The 17210-nt window shown below is 39.7% G+C and overlaps 1 protein-coding gene across 2 annotated transcripts in view; it reads right to left on the bottom strand.

The window, feature by feature from the left end:
* The window catches only part of LOC147706598 (cell adhesion molecule CEACAM6-like), a 452704-nt gene that overhangs the window by 4708 nt on the left and 430786 nt on the right, over window positions 1–17210 (bottom strand). For both annotated transcript variants that reach the window (XM_086929104.1, XM_086929103.1), the window contains 2 exons: window positions 10438–10470; window positions 7134–7177 (listed from right to left, as the gene is read on the bottom strand). In XM_086929104.1, coding sequence (XP_086785230.1) covers window positions 7134–7177; window positions 10438–10470 — 77 coding nt within the window. The remainder of the gene's footprint in view (window positions 1–7133; window positions 7178–10437; window positions 10471–17210) is intronic.

Here is a 17210-nt window from a genome sequence, read left to right as displayed (position 1 = left end):
AGACCGACAGCACCACTTGGATCAAAGATCGAGCTGGAACTGAAGTCTTTCACCAACAGGAAAATGCTGGTGGTGCTGCAGCCTGCACCGCTGAGCATATACTGAGTTGCCTTTTCACCGTTTTTTTCATGGCGGTGAACCCACCATGAAAAGAGTGGTGGAATAGCAACAAAGGGGGCCCTAACAGAGCCTCATGCCAGATTTTGGCCTGGGGGTGCAGTGGAGGGAACATGTAGTGCCCCCTGGATGTGCACTCCCCTTCTTGCAATGTGTGTTATGTATGCCACACCGTGCAGGTAGATGTAGTCGGCGCTCTGACTGTGTGTTGGTCTTCTTGATAGGCTCTTCAATGAGCGAAGCAGACCGCTGCCGTCAAACTGCCACAGGACCACACACTAGAACAAGATTTAACTCCCAATCTGGTGCACCGTCACACCACGGCTTTGGTGGTCCTACAGCAGATGAAGCTTTGCACCATCCACTGTAGGACCACCAAAGCCCTAATCAGGTCCTAAATCTATGGACATAATCTTCTCTCTTACAGATCAACTGCCAACATCTCACAGATGATAAAAAAATACATATAACTGCCAGTAACCTGAAGATTTGCAAACTCCAAAAAGCCTGTCAAAAAGAACATGAAAAAACAAAAAGAGAAGATCTCAACGGTCAATTGCGCATCCTAAATAAATAGCATAAGCAAATGATATGGGCGCTATACGGGAGCAGTTGTAAATTGAATCAATGCAAGTACACACATTGATGGGTAAACAGGGGCACGCTGAGCTAAGGAGATACCTCAAGAATAAAACTAGCACCCCCAACAGCTAGAATCAATGTAATCACAGAATGGCACTAGACCCTGCATGTACAAAATCTATATGTGTTGACAAATTCTACTGACACTGAATCAGATGCATCAAATACCTGCCTGAAGGTACAAGACTCAGGGGAGGTAATCACAAAAAATATTGTTTCCAAAATCCTGAAGAAGACCTGAGCGCCATGGTCTTCAAGGGAGATCCAGACCTCTGGTCTGCCATCGCAACCTCACCCTATCAATACTGATTTGTGACCAAGCAAGTCATTGAGAGCTCGAGGGGCTGAAGGGTGGCAGGAGCAATCCACATAATTGTCACCTCATCTCTCTCCTGGGTATCGAAGCCAAGGCGTACACCTCTGTCTTCCTGAAAGACCTGGAACGCTTGGCGAAAGCAAACAATATAATACCACCTAGTCTAACGGGTTTCAGAGCTAACTTCTCTACACTGGATAATGCAGTGGCCCTATCTTACCTAATCCACTTAAGAAACAACTCCCCTCTTTGTCTGCTTTGTGGATTATTCATCAGCTTTCGACCTGGCTGACAAGAATAGGCTTTGGAGAAAGATTAGAGACTGGGACATACCTAACATTCTGCTCTAGCCCCTCATGGTCCTATACACCTCTACTTGGGTTTGGGTCAAGCTGACACAGACAGCGGTTAGCAGGAAAATCCAGACAGACTACATCCTCATACAAGGCTGTGTGTTAGAACCCTTGCTATTTACCCTTTACTCTGCAGAGATGGGCGCAGATTTAATACATGGGAATTTTATCTCTCAGAAAATTGGAAGTACAAAGGTCCCATTACTTCAATATTCTGATAACATTATCCCTCTGGACCACTCAAGAGTTGGCCTACAAAGGCCCTTAATGCCTTGCACAAGTAAAGTCAGGATAACAAAACCGTGGCTAATGGTAATTCAACCAAAAGTTCCAATTTTATCTGGGGCATGGGCTCACTAAAAATTAAAAAGGCGGATAGATACAACTTCCTAGATGTTTGGGTTTCAACCAAAAGAGGAGCCAAAAAGCATCTTACACACAATGCAACAAAGACAGAAGTAATTATAATCGGAATGTGCAAACTAAACAATGCCTTAGTTAATTTGGACGAAATATTGAGCTAAAAACATCAAGTTCAAAAAATATTAAGGGGAACATTTACAGGAAACTGACCCATCTGTAAAGATGCGTCAGTTTCCCTGCGCTCGGCTGCAAAACCCTTGCGTCACTGTCGATGTGCCGTATTTACAATATGGTGCACCATGGCGCAGGGATTGACAGATGCTTCGGAAATTCTGACACATCTGGTGGCCCAAAAGTCTCGCATTGCGGGAGTCATGTTACAAGCACAACGCAACTCCAGCAATGCATGTTGAGGCCTGTACTTATTGTACTGCTTCACTCCTTATGCCTGCTTCGAGCAGGCATAAGGCTTTGATGCAATGGCATCCTAGAAGGGGTGCAGTGAAATCTTGTAGAAAAGCGGCGGACCGCCGCAGACCCCCCAGCCATACTAATATGGCGGGGGGTCATTCCGGAGCAGATGGCGGGCGGATCGCCCCCGCCAGCCAGGTGGGGGCTACCGCCGGCCTGGCGGGGCCAATCTGCCCGCCATCCTAATGGGGGCCCATATTTTTGAGCTCAATATTTTTTACACAATATTTTTGTATCACAATATTTTGAGTTTCGATATTTTTCAGTGAACCAAGCTTTGGAAAACCCCTTCCTCTATTGCAATGAGATGGGTAATCGCAGCAACTCTTCTTCCAACAATCAGGTAAGGCCACAAACCCTATCCAGGCCAATTGGTTAACATCATAGATAAGTATCAGCTCAATGCATATACAATGGTCTCTCAATGTCATACTTTTCTCCAGAAATGCCTAAACAGGCTGGAATTCGGCCCGGAGGACCAAACATGGGCAAGCATGGCGTCCTTCTTAAATTGTTACTATAGGAACAAAAAGGTCCCAATTAATACTATGAAACCATTCTTTGGAACAACTTTGACCAAGAAGGGACCCATGGTTGATATATCTTCATAGATCTATTTCCATACTTGACACCGACCTGTCAGCATTGGCCAGTCTCCTGCTCTCATGTGCCGCCCTTAAAGCAACATTGAAAAAACAAATGAAAACACTGTCCGAGGCAAGTGACAGGGATAAACTCAGTAAATCCAGGCTGTTGTTAGCAGTGGGGCAATCCTATGCGAATGCTACTCAGACTGCCTTATACCTCACCCTTATCTCAGCTGCGCCTTTTAGAAAGCAAGCCTGAAACAAATAATGTTTCCTAGGCTAATGGGTCAACGATCTATAAAAGTAAGCTCAAAAAGGCAATTACTCATTAAAACTCCCAACTGCAGCCTTTGGGCCTACAAATATGTATATTTTAACCACCTGTCTTGTGGCTGTTCGGCACTCCTGTACTTATGCTGTACACTACCAAAACCACTCTTCCTGGCATATGGATAAGACCATGCAATGAGGTCACAAGCCTGGTGTTCAACCTCATGGAGCCTATGGAACTATCGAAATTTGGGAAATATATCAGCCTCACTCAACAATGCATAAAAGAGGCACCAAAGGGGCCACTCTCCACGAGAACTGTTTGTTGACCGCAGTGTAAGTCCAGGCTGGAACTACAGCAGGTGGGGCAGCTGAGTATGCAGCCCCAGTGTACGCATGAGCACTTTAAGCCCCTCTCTGTGTGACTGCACAGAGCGTCTACCAATTGTAGTGTTTAAAAGATACCGGAAGTACGTTGGATTTTTAAATATTATTAATGTACTTAAATTATATAAATACTAGCAGCCCGCCCCAGCGTTGCCTGGGGGTAATGAGGCTTTAGGGCCAACCGCCCGCCTTGGCCCCCGCCCGCCCCGACCCCCTAACACTCCTACATTGCCCCGAGTGGAGTGTGTTATCTTTCAGCCTCGTCGTCCTTCACCCACCAGCAGAGCGGCTCAGACCATGTCCCTATTTGAAATACCTGACAACCAGGATGTGACAGTTCATGAACGCAGAGACTGATGCTGCCTGGTTTTGTTCCATCGTTCCTCTTTGCACACAAGTGAAGTGTGCCAATTACTTTCTCATATCTGTGTGTACAACTCCCTCCCCGCTTGCACACTTGTGATGTGTTCCAGTTACTGTCACCTACATTTGAAATGTGCGAGGTTCCGCCTGTGTGCCCTGCTGTTCATCTGTGCTGCGAATGTTTTGTCTGGCCGTTTTACTGCCTTGCGTCACACATTTCAGAAAAGCAGTACCGTCAACTGAGTCAGTGAATTATGATTTGGAACATTGCTACCGGCATGATTGGATACTTACTGCCACCTACTGGAGGAATGTTAAACTTTGATTTCGCCTGCACCTTCGTTACTAATGATTTCTCACATGGCATCCAAAGCAGGATACCACAGGGGGGGGGGGGTGACGAAGAACTTACCTTTCCTTCTTGAATGTCTGACATAATATCGACAGACAGAATATCTACATACAAAAATATCGACACAAAAATATCGAAATCAAAAATATCGGAGTCATATCTTCATAAAGGTAAGTACAAAAATATCGAAAAATTAATATCGTAGTACAAAAATATCGAAATTAAAAATATCGTTTTTTTAAATGTATTAATAATAATGTCAAAATAATTTTAAAATACATATAATTTTACAAATATTAAATAAAAATATTAAAACATAATTTAAAAATTAAAACTAATACATATACATTTAAAATAAATTAAAAACTTAATAATTTAATGTAATTTTATTTTTTTTAATTTCATTTAATTGATTTAATTTAAATTTATTTTATTTTTACCCTGTACGCCTGTACCCCAAAAACCCAAAACTGACCCTGAACCCTAAAAATATCCCTGTCCCCCAAAAACCCAAAACTGACCCTGAACCCTAAAAATACCCCTTTACCCAAAAACCCAAAACTGACCCTGAACCCTAAAAATACCCTTTTACCCAAAAACTGAAAACTGACCCTGAACCCAAAAAATACCCCTTTTACCCAAGAACTGAAAACTGACCCTGAACCCAAAAAATACCCCTTTACCCAAAAACTGAAAACTGACCCTGAACCCTAAAAATACCCCTTTACCCAAAAACTCAAAACTGACCCTGAACCCTAAAAATGCCCCTTTACCCAAAAACTCAAAACTGACCCTGAACCCTAAAAATACCCCTTTACCCAAAAACTGAAAACTGACCCTGAACCCTAAAAATACCCCTTTATCCAAGAACTGAAAACTGACCCTGAACCCTAAAAATACCCCTTTACCCAAAAACCCAAAACTGACCCTGAACCCTAAAAATACCCCTTTACCCAAAAACTGAAAACTGACCCTGAACCCTAAAAATACCCCTTTATCCAAGAACTGAAAACTGACCCTGAACCCTAAAAATACCCCTTTACCCAAAAACCCAAAACTGACCCTGAACCCTAAAAATACCCCTTTACCCAAAACCCCCAAATTGACCCTGAACCCTAAAAATACTCCTTTACCCAAAATTAATTAATATTATTTAATTACCAATTAATTATTAATTAACAATAACAATAAAATAAATATATTAGCACATTAGCTGTAATTAATTTAATTTAATAATTAATAATATTTTTTCCCAATTAATTAATTAACAATAACAAAAAATTATATATATAAAAAAAGTACTCTAATTAATGTAATTAACTAATTAATATTAATTAATTACCAATTAATTAATAATTAAAAATATGTACAAAATTATATTAATTAATTAACTAATTAATAATAAATAATTACCAATTAATTATTAATTACAATTATTTACAAACATATATTAATTAATTAATTATTATTAAATTACTTCACACCCTATTCCCCTATAAACCCACAACCCGCTCTGATACTAAAACGCAAAATGTAAACAAATTTACAAATTTTCAAACATACATTACAAAACATGTTTAACAAACATATAAACAACATAATAAAATACATAACACTAAACAAAATTTCGATATTAGTAAAATTCGATATTAGTAACATACATACCTTAAAACACCGATATTCTGTCTGTCGATATTTTGGACATCGATATTCTATACTGTCGAAATTAAAATATTGATATTATTGTATATCGATATTTTAATTTCGATATTTTGTCTGTATACCTCCTTCTTCCTGCGAGACTGCCTGAGCTCCAGCTTGCTCCGGAGTCCTACTGCGTTGTAGGCAGCCTCGCTCCTCCTGCATTCTCCAGCGCCGCTCTTCCTGTTGCTTCCACGCCGCTCCTCCCCGCGCTCCCGATGTCATGACGCAGACGTCGCGGCCGGCGCTAGTTGCAAGGGACTACTTTTTTTTATTTATAATATTTTTTTAAAACAACTTATTTTTTTTTTTAGATAGCCTATGTCCTTCTGCTTGCCCTGATGTTTTCAATGATGTCTTTGTTGTTCGGATTGGTGGTGTACTTTTCGAGTTTACCTTGCCAAAAGGTCAAGTTCTCTCTTTATAATAGTAGTATAAACTATAAAGCCCACAAGAGAAAAGAATCGAACAGTAGAGGTGACTCCATTTGAGCAATGTTCCTTCTGTCACCAACATTCTACTGTGCATTATAAATACCCCCAACGACATTCCAAACCCCATCATGACATAAAAACATTCTACAGTTTACTCAACAATAGACAGAGTGTGAAGAGAGGCTCCGAGCATGGGACACTTCCTCTGGGTTATATGCACAATATTTTGTGTCACAATGTTGGTCTGACAAATTATCACATTATGATTTTTCTGATGGGCGATATTTTAGCACACAATATTCTAACATATATATGCATTTAGCCCTCCGGACGCGACCCCCAGTCAGATCTTCACTGGGTCGTAATGAATGCCCCCAGACTTCTCTGTCACTCAGAGGATGTGGTAGCACCAGGAAGAGAAGTGAACCAATTACCAATCAGCAGAGTGAAGGCCCCTGCATCTTAGTTTTCAAAAACGAAATCCTGCTTTTAGAGTTTATAATAGAAAGCAGAAAAAAATTGGCAAGTTAAACAAAAACAACATTGTCTCTTGTTCAACAAAGCTTCACTACAACCACATCACCAACAGATGCATTGAAGGCCGTAAGATCCCCGCTAGGCAGGCTGGGTAGGGAGTGAGCTTCTAACAGGACAGCAGCTACACTGCCCGGTCATGGGGTTCAAATGACCCCCAGCGACCTCCTTCAATATATTAACCAGACCGACCTTAGGATAAAGAAACAATAATACATTAAAATTGAATTTTTCATCTTTTACCTTTTGATCTGCTCGTAGGTTGCTCGGTCTCCATGTTTCAACTCCTGGAAATCAAAGAATCAAGTATTAGAAATAAAAATATTTGAATAGATTCCCTTTGTTCTGAGCCAGCATCAGATGTTTATATAATGTATTCATAATAGGGCACAGTCTGGTATTAGTATGGCACAGCTGGGAGAAGCTGTATGTACCAGTAACTTCTGGATAACTCGTCCACATTATTCATGGTTCCCCGTCTCATGTAGAGGCGTGAACGCAAAAACATCAGTTGGCTCAGACGTCAAAACCTTGTGCGCCACAGACTCTATGGATCTGGGACAAACTATGGGGCAGATGTATCATCACCATTATTTGCGATTCCCAAATAGTGATTTTTTAGAAATCGCTATTTGGGAATTGCAAATTGAGAGGTATGTAGAAATTCGCTATTTTTTATCGATTTCTTAAAATTCCTTAATTGCGAATAATTTCCCATTCATTTCTATGGGCAAGGAGGCCCAAAGGAAAGAATGGAAAGTTATTCTCAATTTGCGATTCGCAATTTGCAAATCGCAAATTGAGAATAATTTTAAGGGTGCAGGGGTGTCCAAAGGACACCCTGTTGCACCCCTGAAATATGCATGGGTGCACATGTGGCGCACATACATGCCCTAAGAGCATGTATGTGCGTCACATGGCACTTTGAAAAATGCAAACATTTGCATTTTTCAAGGAATTCGCAACTTACCACCATCTAGAAGTTGGTGGTAATGTGCGATTCCTTAAGGGCATTTTGCTAATTTTTTTTTGCTACATACATTGCATTTAAAGAACCGCAAAATTTGCGATTCCTTAATTGCAATTGCAAAATAAGGAATCGCAAATTTTGCGATTCCTTATTTTGCACCAGATTTTGCTTCATACATTCCATTTAGCAAATTCGCATTCGCAAAGGCCGAAATTCTGAGAATTTTGGCCTTTGCAAATGCGAATTTGCTTGATACATCTGGCCCTATGTTCCCTTCGCCAGAAGCACAGCAAGGATGCCATGGACCCTGGTGCAAGCAAGGAAAATGCGCCCTTAAACTGCTGTGAGAGTAGTAAAATACGGTATAGAGACAAAATATCGACTCCAAAATATCGACTGGACATAATATCGAGTTTTAAATATAGACTGGACAAAATATCGACTGGACATAATATCGACTACAAAAATATCGTTTTTCAGGTAAGTGAAGTAATATCGACTGTATAAAATATAGATAGCAAAAATATCGATTTTTTAATAATATATAATATTTTATAGTGTATTTTTATGTAATTATATGTGTGAATAGTGTGTATTAATGTTATTAAATATTTTATTACATGAATTTTGTTTTGATAATAATTGCGTAATGTAATTCTGTAGCGGGTTGTGGGTTTATAGGGGAATAGGGTGGGAAGTAATTTAATAATAATTAATTAATTAATATATGTTTGTTAATATTTTTAATTAATAATTAATTGATAATTAATTAATATTAATTAGTTAATTAATTAATATAATTTTGAATATATTTTGTATTAGTAAATAATTGTTAATTAATTAATTGTAATTAGTTAATTACATTAATTAGAGTACATTTTTATATATATAATTTTGTGTTATTTTTAAGTAATTAATTTTGATAAAATAATATTAATTATCAAAATAATTACACCTAATGTTCTAATATATTTACTTTATTGTTATTGTTAATTAATAATTAATTGGTAATTAAATAATATTGATAAATTTTGGGTAAAGGAGCATTTTTAGGGTTCAGGGTCAGTTTTCAGTTCATGGGTAAAGTGGTATTTTTAGGGTTCAGGGTCAGTTTTCAGTTCATGGGTAAAGGGGTATTTTTAGGGTTCAGGGTCAGTTTTCAGGTCATGGGTAAAGGGGTATTTTTAGGGTTCAGGGTCAGTTTTCAGGTCATGGGTAAAGGGGTATTTTTAGGGTTCAGGGTCAGTTTTCAGGTCATGGGTAAAGGGGTATTTTTAGGGTTCAGGGTCAGTTTTCAGGTCATGGGTAAAGGGGTATTTTTAGGGTTCAGGGTCAGTTTTCAGGTCATGGGTAAAGGGGTATTTTTAGGGTTCAGGGTCAGTTTTCAGGTCATGGGTAAAGGGGTATTTTTAGGGTTCAGGGTCAGTTTTCAGTTCATGGGTAAAGGGGTATTTTTAGGGTTCAGGATCAGTTTTCAGGTCATGGGTAAAGGGGTATTTTTAGGGTTCAGGGTCAGTTTTCAGGTCATGGGTATTTTGGGTAAAGGGGTATTTTTAGGGTTCAGGGTCAGTTTTGGGTTTTTGGGTAAAGGGGTATTTTTAGGGTTCAGGGTCAACAAATAAGATTTTAAAAAATTATTTTTATTATTTTCATTTATTATTTTATTATTATAATTTAATTTAAGTCGTTTTAAGTATATTTTAGTAATTAAAATTTAATATTAATTTAATTTAACACTGTTTTTAATAAAGTCGATATTTTTTACATCTATATTTTTGTTAACGATATTTTGTACTCGATATTTTTGTACTTACCTGTTTGTAGATACAAACTCGATATTTTGACTGTCGATATTTTGTCCACGATATTTTGGCAAGTCGATATTTTGTCAGTCGATATTATTTCAGTGATCCGTAAAATACAGCATTGTCAGGGATCACTGAACCTCTTTGAGCTCTGGGCCCTGGTGCCACTGTACCTGATGCAGCAGTGGTAGCCACACCCCTGCCCTATGCATTTGTGAGACAGCCCCCAGTGTGCCAGGAACAATCAAGCTTTTGTTTTTCAAATCTTTAAAAGAAACACCTGACACGATGACACGACGGACCGGTCCTCATTGAGCAACGACTGTGGTGCTCACCAGCCATCCGTCGGGTGGACCCTCACTCCATCAGTGTTCAGTAAATCTGATGACTATGAATTATTAGGTTTTACCTTTTTATTTACTGACTCCTACAGTTCCTGACTTTGAATTCAGAAAAGTCTACAATTTATCCTTTCTACACCCATAATTAGTTTGCATCAGCTCTTGATCTACGCTCTGCTGATGTTCTCCTCCCTGAGACTCCTCCTCTCCCTCCGTAAGCTTTGAAGCTGAGGACCAAGAACATCTGCCCTGCCTCTGTTTCCTGTTTCTTTGTCCCTCAGGCAGACAAGTCTCCTCCCCACAGAAAGGCATCACCACTTCCTGTGCCAGGGATCTGCTTCCTGTCTCTGAGGTGTAAAACAATAATGACTCTAAGGTAGAAGTCTTGTGATGTCACAAGGTGTGATCCTTGTACTGTGTTAAGTACTTACCATGTACGCAGGGTCTGCAGTGGAGTCGGGATTCTGCAGGAGAGAGAAGGAAAAGACTTAGCACATTTGAGGATTTAAGAATAAAACAGAAAGAGAACATCTGTCAGCATCCTGTCCTGGTGGTCCCAAGGCTGAAAGGATGGTACAAGAAGACTGACCCCTGCGTCATCAATTGTAACTCGCTGAGGGGGGCAGCTCTGGCTTTTGTTCTGCTACCCTCGCTACATCCTTGAGACTTTTCTCTGCTTGCTGTTGTTTCCAACCCTTGTCCACCCTCCACTCTCTCAACACCTTCTTATTTGCTTTTGTTCTCCTCTCACATATCCAGGCCACTGGAGAGGAAGGGAAAGTGAAAGGGTAAAGTGGAACCTGCCATTATCCTGGGGCGCGGGCCCCTGCAGCAGTCTCTTCTTAAGCTTTGTTCCACAGGGCTGCATCCTTTAGATAGGAGCTCTATTATGAGATTGCCTCACTCGCTGGTGAATAGATGAGCACATTCTCCAATCCTCCTCTCCGTAGAGGGGGCACCTTAGAGAGCGTCATCCTCTTTAGCCCATAATTCACTTGCCACCGTGGCCGTAGCTCAAATAATAATTCTATTTATTGCATTGGAGGCATTGAGAGAGAACCATCGAGCAGTGATGAAGGTGATTTTTAAAGAGTGCAAAAACATAATGACAGTGTTTACATACATAAATTAACATATGACCTTTGTGAGTTTACAAATCAATACCAGTTCAAGCAGAGACTGTAGTGAAGTTCCTATAATACCCTTATGCAGGACCTGCGCTTTTCGATAACATATACTGTGGGCTTGTTGGCAGACTGATTCTGAGCAGCCCCACCGCATATGTTAGCCTGTTTGCATTAGTTAGGTCACAGTGCCACTAGAATATACTTGTTATCAGAGAGATTAGTTTCTGGCAACCTCAGAACACGACAAACCCTGATTTCTCAGACTCGTGGAAACAATGTACTACTTTTCGCTCAGTCACTCGTGCTTGCTAATTCAGTCTCAGAGAGATATGTAGAAAAAACTGTTGAGCGTGCTTACAATAAGTATTTATTGCACAGTTGTTCTTCTTGTGTAAAATATATGTGCTGTGACAACTGTTAAACAGTAGCAGAGTAGCAGAGATATAAAACCAGCAGTACAGTGAATTAAAAGGGATAGTACAGTTCTGCCATGTTGCAATAGTCATGAACACATACATGAATATAAAATGCATTTATAAAATAAAGCGCATACTCCTACGATGCCTGTCTAGATGTACCTAAGTGTACCTAGCATGTGAGTAGGTGCGAAAAAAGCCAAGACTCCCATTAGGATTTAGTCGAACCCCATTACCTTAGTCAAGAGAGAGTGGGACCTCGTCCTGGTCTAGAGTTGGACACCCCGCACGGGATGGTTAGACCACTGTCAGCTGGAGCGACTGCATGTAGCGTCTCTGGTCAGAGTGCCGGCCTGGAAGTCTCGGTTCCTTCTGTCTCATGCTAGCAAGAGGTGCTGTATTCATACTAAAAGCATGGAGTCCCTTTGTCTTATGTTATCTGTTGTTGGCAGTGAGGATGACGTATGGGATGAACGGTTTATGTAGATATTAGGATGGTGGTGTGTAGGGGGGTGTGTAGCCCATGCCAGGTTTCCAAGTATCCTAATGAATCATTCATACTAGATGAGCGCATTGGAGATTATCGCAGGAGCCCTATAGTTTGGAAAAACCCTTCTTTTGCACCTAAGCCACAGACTCTAGAACCTTCCGTAATATTATTTACTTGGCTTCTAAGTTCAACTCCCCCTAAGCTGCCATCACTCTGGATGCTGAAAAGGCTTTCGATAGGGGGTTCATTTTTGGAGCATTGAAGTGGCACGATTTTAGTCCCCATATCCTTCAATATATTCGGATACTATACTCTGAAACCTCCACTTCTCTATGGGTCAATGGAATGCAATCCAGTTCTTTTTTTCTCCACACACAGGGCCTAGACAAGTTTGCCCTTTATCTCCACTTTTATTTATTTTTCTTTAGAACCCTTCTTAGAAAAAATCCGCCGACCCTCAAGTTTCACAGGCTTCCAATTTCAGAACATGGATATAAAATGTACTGCTTATGCAGATGATATTTTGTTACAATTATCTAACCCTAGCACATCAAAACATGAGTTGTTTTCATTATTAAACTACTATTGTTTAGTTTCTGGTTTGTAAGCTTAATATAGATAAATCAGAGGTCCTGCACCCAAATAAGTACTGCCTCCCCTATGTGTTTAAGGATACTGGTTTCACGTGGAATTCAAAAAGCATTAAGTGTTTAGGTATCCTATATTTAAACAACATCAAAGAAACCATGAAAATGAACCTTAAAGAAATCATCAAAAAGAATACGTCATGGATGGAAGGGTGGTCTCCTCTATTTGTGTCTTGATGGGATAGGATAGCAACAATTAAAATGATGCTGTTAACAAAAGCTAATTTCTATTTCTCCATGTTGCCAATTACCCTTCCACTCTCTTTCATTAAAATTATTAACTTTTCCTTGATCAAATTCTCGTAGAATAAACTTAAGACTCGAATTTCATTGACCCATCTTCAACAACCATAAGACACTGGAGGGGTTAACTTTCCTGCTCTTTACACATTTGAATTTCCCTTTGAACGGAGCCTCATGAAATATTAACAAACTGGGGTCAACTGGAGCAGGCTCAATGTACACCTTTTTCTTTCATTGAGACGGTTTATATCTCTCAGTCCCCCAGTACTTTTTCCTCGCCTATACTTACCCATTCTATAGCCATTGCTAAACCTTTAATTACCTCCTCTATTTTATGTGTTGACATTATTTCACCAACTCCTATTTGGTATAATAAGCATGTAAAATTGAATGATAGAGCTCTCTATTGGAAGGAGTGGATTGACAAAGGAATTATAACCATTGGTCATATACTTTCAGACGGATCTCTTTTTGATTTTTCTGAGATTCAGAAAAAATCTGAGATATCCTCTTATTACCTGCATCTAAATAATCCTCTTCTTCTATTTCTCTCTCAGAACTCTAATTCTGTCCCACATAATCAGACTTCCTTCTTACGATGGATTTCTCGTATTGAAAGAAGGCAGCTGAAATTGATAAGATTTTTTCTTGTTTCTCCAATATCAGAACAAAATGCAAGGTAGAGCTCTTGTGGGAGACTGATCTTCAACAGGAGTTTTCTTTTCAGATCTTGGGCTCCATATGGGCCAAGATTCATACTTCCTCTCGCTCAGCAAGCACGACCCAAACATGATATTACTTTTATAATAGACTATACCTGACCCCTGAGGACCTGTATAGGTTTAAAGTTTCTAATGATGCAAGGTGTTGGTCTTGTTCTAATGTTGAATGTGATATTTTACACATGTTCTTTTTTCGTCCAATTGTAAAAAAGCTTTGGTTACTCATATGGGATACATTGAAAATATATTGTCCAGGTCTATTACTTTTGATATCTTTTTTTAAATGGCTCCTCTCCCTTATGGTGCTCTCAGGGTATGGTAGGAAGGTTTATTGATTTGACTCTTGCTATTGCTTTACAGAATATTACCACACATTGGAAAGATGCCACTTTTTCATAGTTGGTGGAATCTTCACCATCACAGATTGGACCCATCATATGCAACATCTATTCCTTCAATGATCAAAAAAGATTTATTATGGTAACCACTCAAATCAAATCAAATCATCTTTATTCGGTTTCCATTTTTTGAAAGCCATAAAAGTACATAAAAACACAATAAATATTAAAAATCACATTCATTCTGTATCAAACAGTGCCTTGAAAGCGTATTTTTAGAAATCCATCTTATATCAGAAAAAGATACTCAATCAAAATTCATAAATTCGTTCGGTGCCTAATACATAATTTGAGATACTGTGCAACAGATTTTGTCATCAGATTATTTTCCAAAAATTGTAGCGCCAAGTAGGCAGGGCGACATTTGCGAATTTTTAAAACTTTTAATAATGGTATTATCCACCACCTGCTTAGTGGCGTATAAAATTTGCAGAAAAAGAGGACATGAATTGTAGACTGTGGGGACATTAGGTCACAGGGACACACTGAAATATTATGTGTCCAATCATTCTGGTTAGGAAATAAAACCATATAATGGTATAAATTAAACCTAAAACGAGTAAGAAGAAGTTTTTCATATTGTGTTAAGTCATACTGCAAGTACGGTTGGATGGTTGGGACCAGCTGTATTAGTAGACATTGTTGGACTGATGGCTTCCCTATTTCACTCAACAACCGTAGTTGAGATAAGTGCGACAGACAGAGTGTTTTTAGTTCTTTTTTCTATATGTCTATTACTGACAAGGGGTCATCAAAGAATCTCGAGAAACCAATGTCTGTAAAAAATGATTTCACGTAGACCAACCATTTTATCTTTGTCATGTTATCTAGTTTCATGCAGTCCAGAATTATTGTTCTTGTGAGCTGGCACTCGTCCGTTGCCCATATTCTGCGCCACAACATGATCGGTTGGATTTTAATGATGTCGGAGATATAATCCACCCCGAGTTCAAGGTGACATCCAAATGTAGTTGTGCTTTTTGGGACAGCCAATAAAAATCTTAAAAAAGAGTTTTCGACTTTTTGTAATTGTTCTGCGTTTGTCGTTCCCCAGACCCCTGCTCCGAAGGTGGCTGTACTAATGCATTTGGCATTGTATATCTTGATCATCTCGGTCGGAGGTCTTTTACCGAGGCGAAGAGAGAAGGCCTTTAATGTGCCGACTGTTCTTATAAGGGACAGTTTTCGGGAATTAACTGCTTCTTTCCAATTAAATGCCTCATCAATGGTGATGCCTAGGTAGGGGTACGTGTTTGTTCTTTCAATGGGTAGATTATCCACATAGATTTTCTTTACTTTTTTCCCCTTGGTACCAGCATGCATCACATATGTTTTCTTTATGTTGACTTTTAAATTCAAGCTGGTCATAAAAGAGCAGTAGTTATTTAAAGCCCGTTGAAGCTGGACTGGAGTTCGGGCGAGAATTACTGCGTCGTCGGCGTATAATAATGCTGGAATCTGCCGTTGACCGGCTTCTGGGAGATCTTTTACATTCTTTAACATTGCAGCCTCAAGACCGTTAGTGTAGAGCGTGAATAAGAAAGGGGCCAGCACACACCCTTGTCTGACCCCCTTCTGTATTGGAAAACTGTCAGTTAATTGTCCGCCTGTCCCGAATCTGACCTTTCCCGTGGCTCCAGTGTATAATTCGCGGAGAAAGTTGACTATTGGTGGTTCAATCCCCATTTGCAGCATTATTGACCAGAGTTTTGAGTGTTCCACACAGTCGAACGCTGCTGTGAGGTCAACATAAACCATATGTAGACAAGATCTTTTTGCGTTTACGTATTTTCTGGCCCATAATGTTAGATTTAGGACTTGATCCACTGTACTCAGTCCTGCCCTAAACCCATATTGTAGGTCTGAGAGTACCCCATGTTCTTTCGACCACTCCTGGAGTCGATCGAGAAGTATGCGCCCTGCCATTTTTCCGATCGAGTCCAGGAGGGAGATGGGACGGTAACAGTAGGGGCTATCTCTGTTACCCTTCTTAAAAAATGGGGACGAGTATCGAGGTAGACCAAAAGTCGGGGAGATCAGTATCCTTTGCCGCGTTTAATACTTTAGTAAGGAGGGGGGACCAAAGGTCGGGTAAGAATTCATAAAGATCCATAGGAACCGAGTCTGGTCCTGGTGCTTTGCCAGTTTTAGCAATCTTTATAGCCTTCGTCGTTTCGTTGATTGTGAAATGAATTGCTAATGGATATTTCACCAACGGAAGAGGATCCGGGGAAGTTGAGTCTGTGAGTTTGACCTCTCTAAATACCCCTGAGAAGTGTTGCACCCAGTCCTCTGCATTTATGGCAACATCCAAGGAAGGGTCATCGTTATTTTCTGTTAAAAAGGGGGTTTTAACTATCTCCCAAAAAGCTGCGCTGTCTTTTAGAGTACTGCTTTTTAGTAGTTGGGTCCAGAGATTTCCTTGTAGGTCCTTTTTTCTTTGTCTGATTGCCAGCGTATAAACCTTCCTTAATTTGATTACCTCTTCTCTGTTTCTTTCTTTTTGGGCTAGAGCCCTCTTTAAATCGGAATAGGCTTTTGTACATTCCGTATTGAACTATCCCTTTCTTATAGTCTTATTTTGTTTATTGGGCTTGGTTAATTAGTTTCTTATGTTTTTCACGATTTCATTGTAGTTGGTGATGATCTCTGTTGAAGTTGTGGAGGGGTCTAGGCACTTGTCTATTTCATTTCTACATATTTTGATTATTCTTGTATTAGTGGTTTCCTGGTCAATTTTGTCCCATTTGAGGGTATAGCCATTTAATCTGTCCAGTGTTAATGCTTCCTGGAAGAGCATGCCAGGATAGGCCTTGTCTGTTTTCTTTCGGGGGTCGGGTACTTGATAAATCAATCTGAGTGGAAAATGATCGCTAAGTGCATTATTGTGCACCTCGAAGGTCTTAATACGTGTAGCTTTATTAATGGATACTAATATATAATCTATTAGAGTTTCAAAACCTCTACCATGAAAGGTTGAAGTAAATTGGGTTATGGGCGTCTTTATCATGTTGGCGAACCATATATCTAATTCGGACATAATGGCCTGTATGTTGTTGCCTTCTGTGGTGTGGGTAAAGTGAGTTAAGCAATTTCCTTGTTCATCTGTAATCCCACAGATGGAGGTGTCACTTTTATTACATATGTGGAGGTTGAAGTCT

Source organism: Lissotriton vulgaris, chromosome 7 (genome assembly GCF_964263255.1).
Source record: "Lissotriton vulgaris chromosome 7, aLisVul1.2, whole genome shotgun sequence".
NCBI lineage: Eukaryota > Metazoa > Chordata > Amphibia > Caudata > Salamandridae > Lissotriton > Lissotriton vulgaris.
This window is presented reverse-complemented; position numbering and strand designations above follow the sequence as displayed.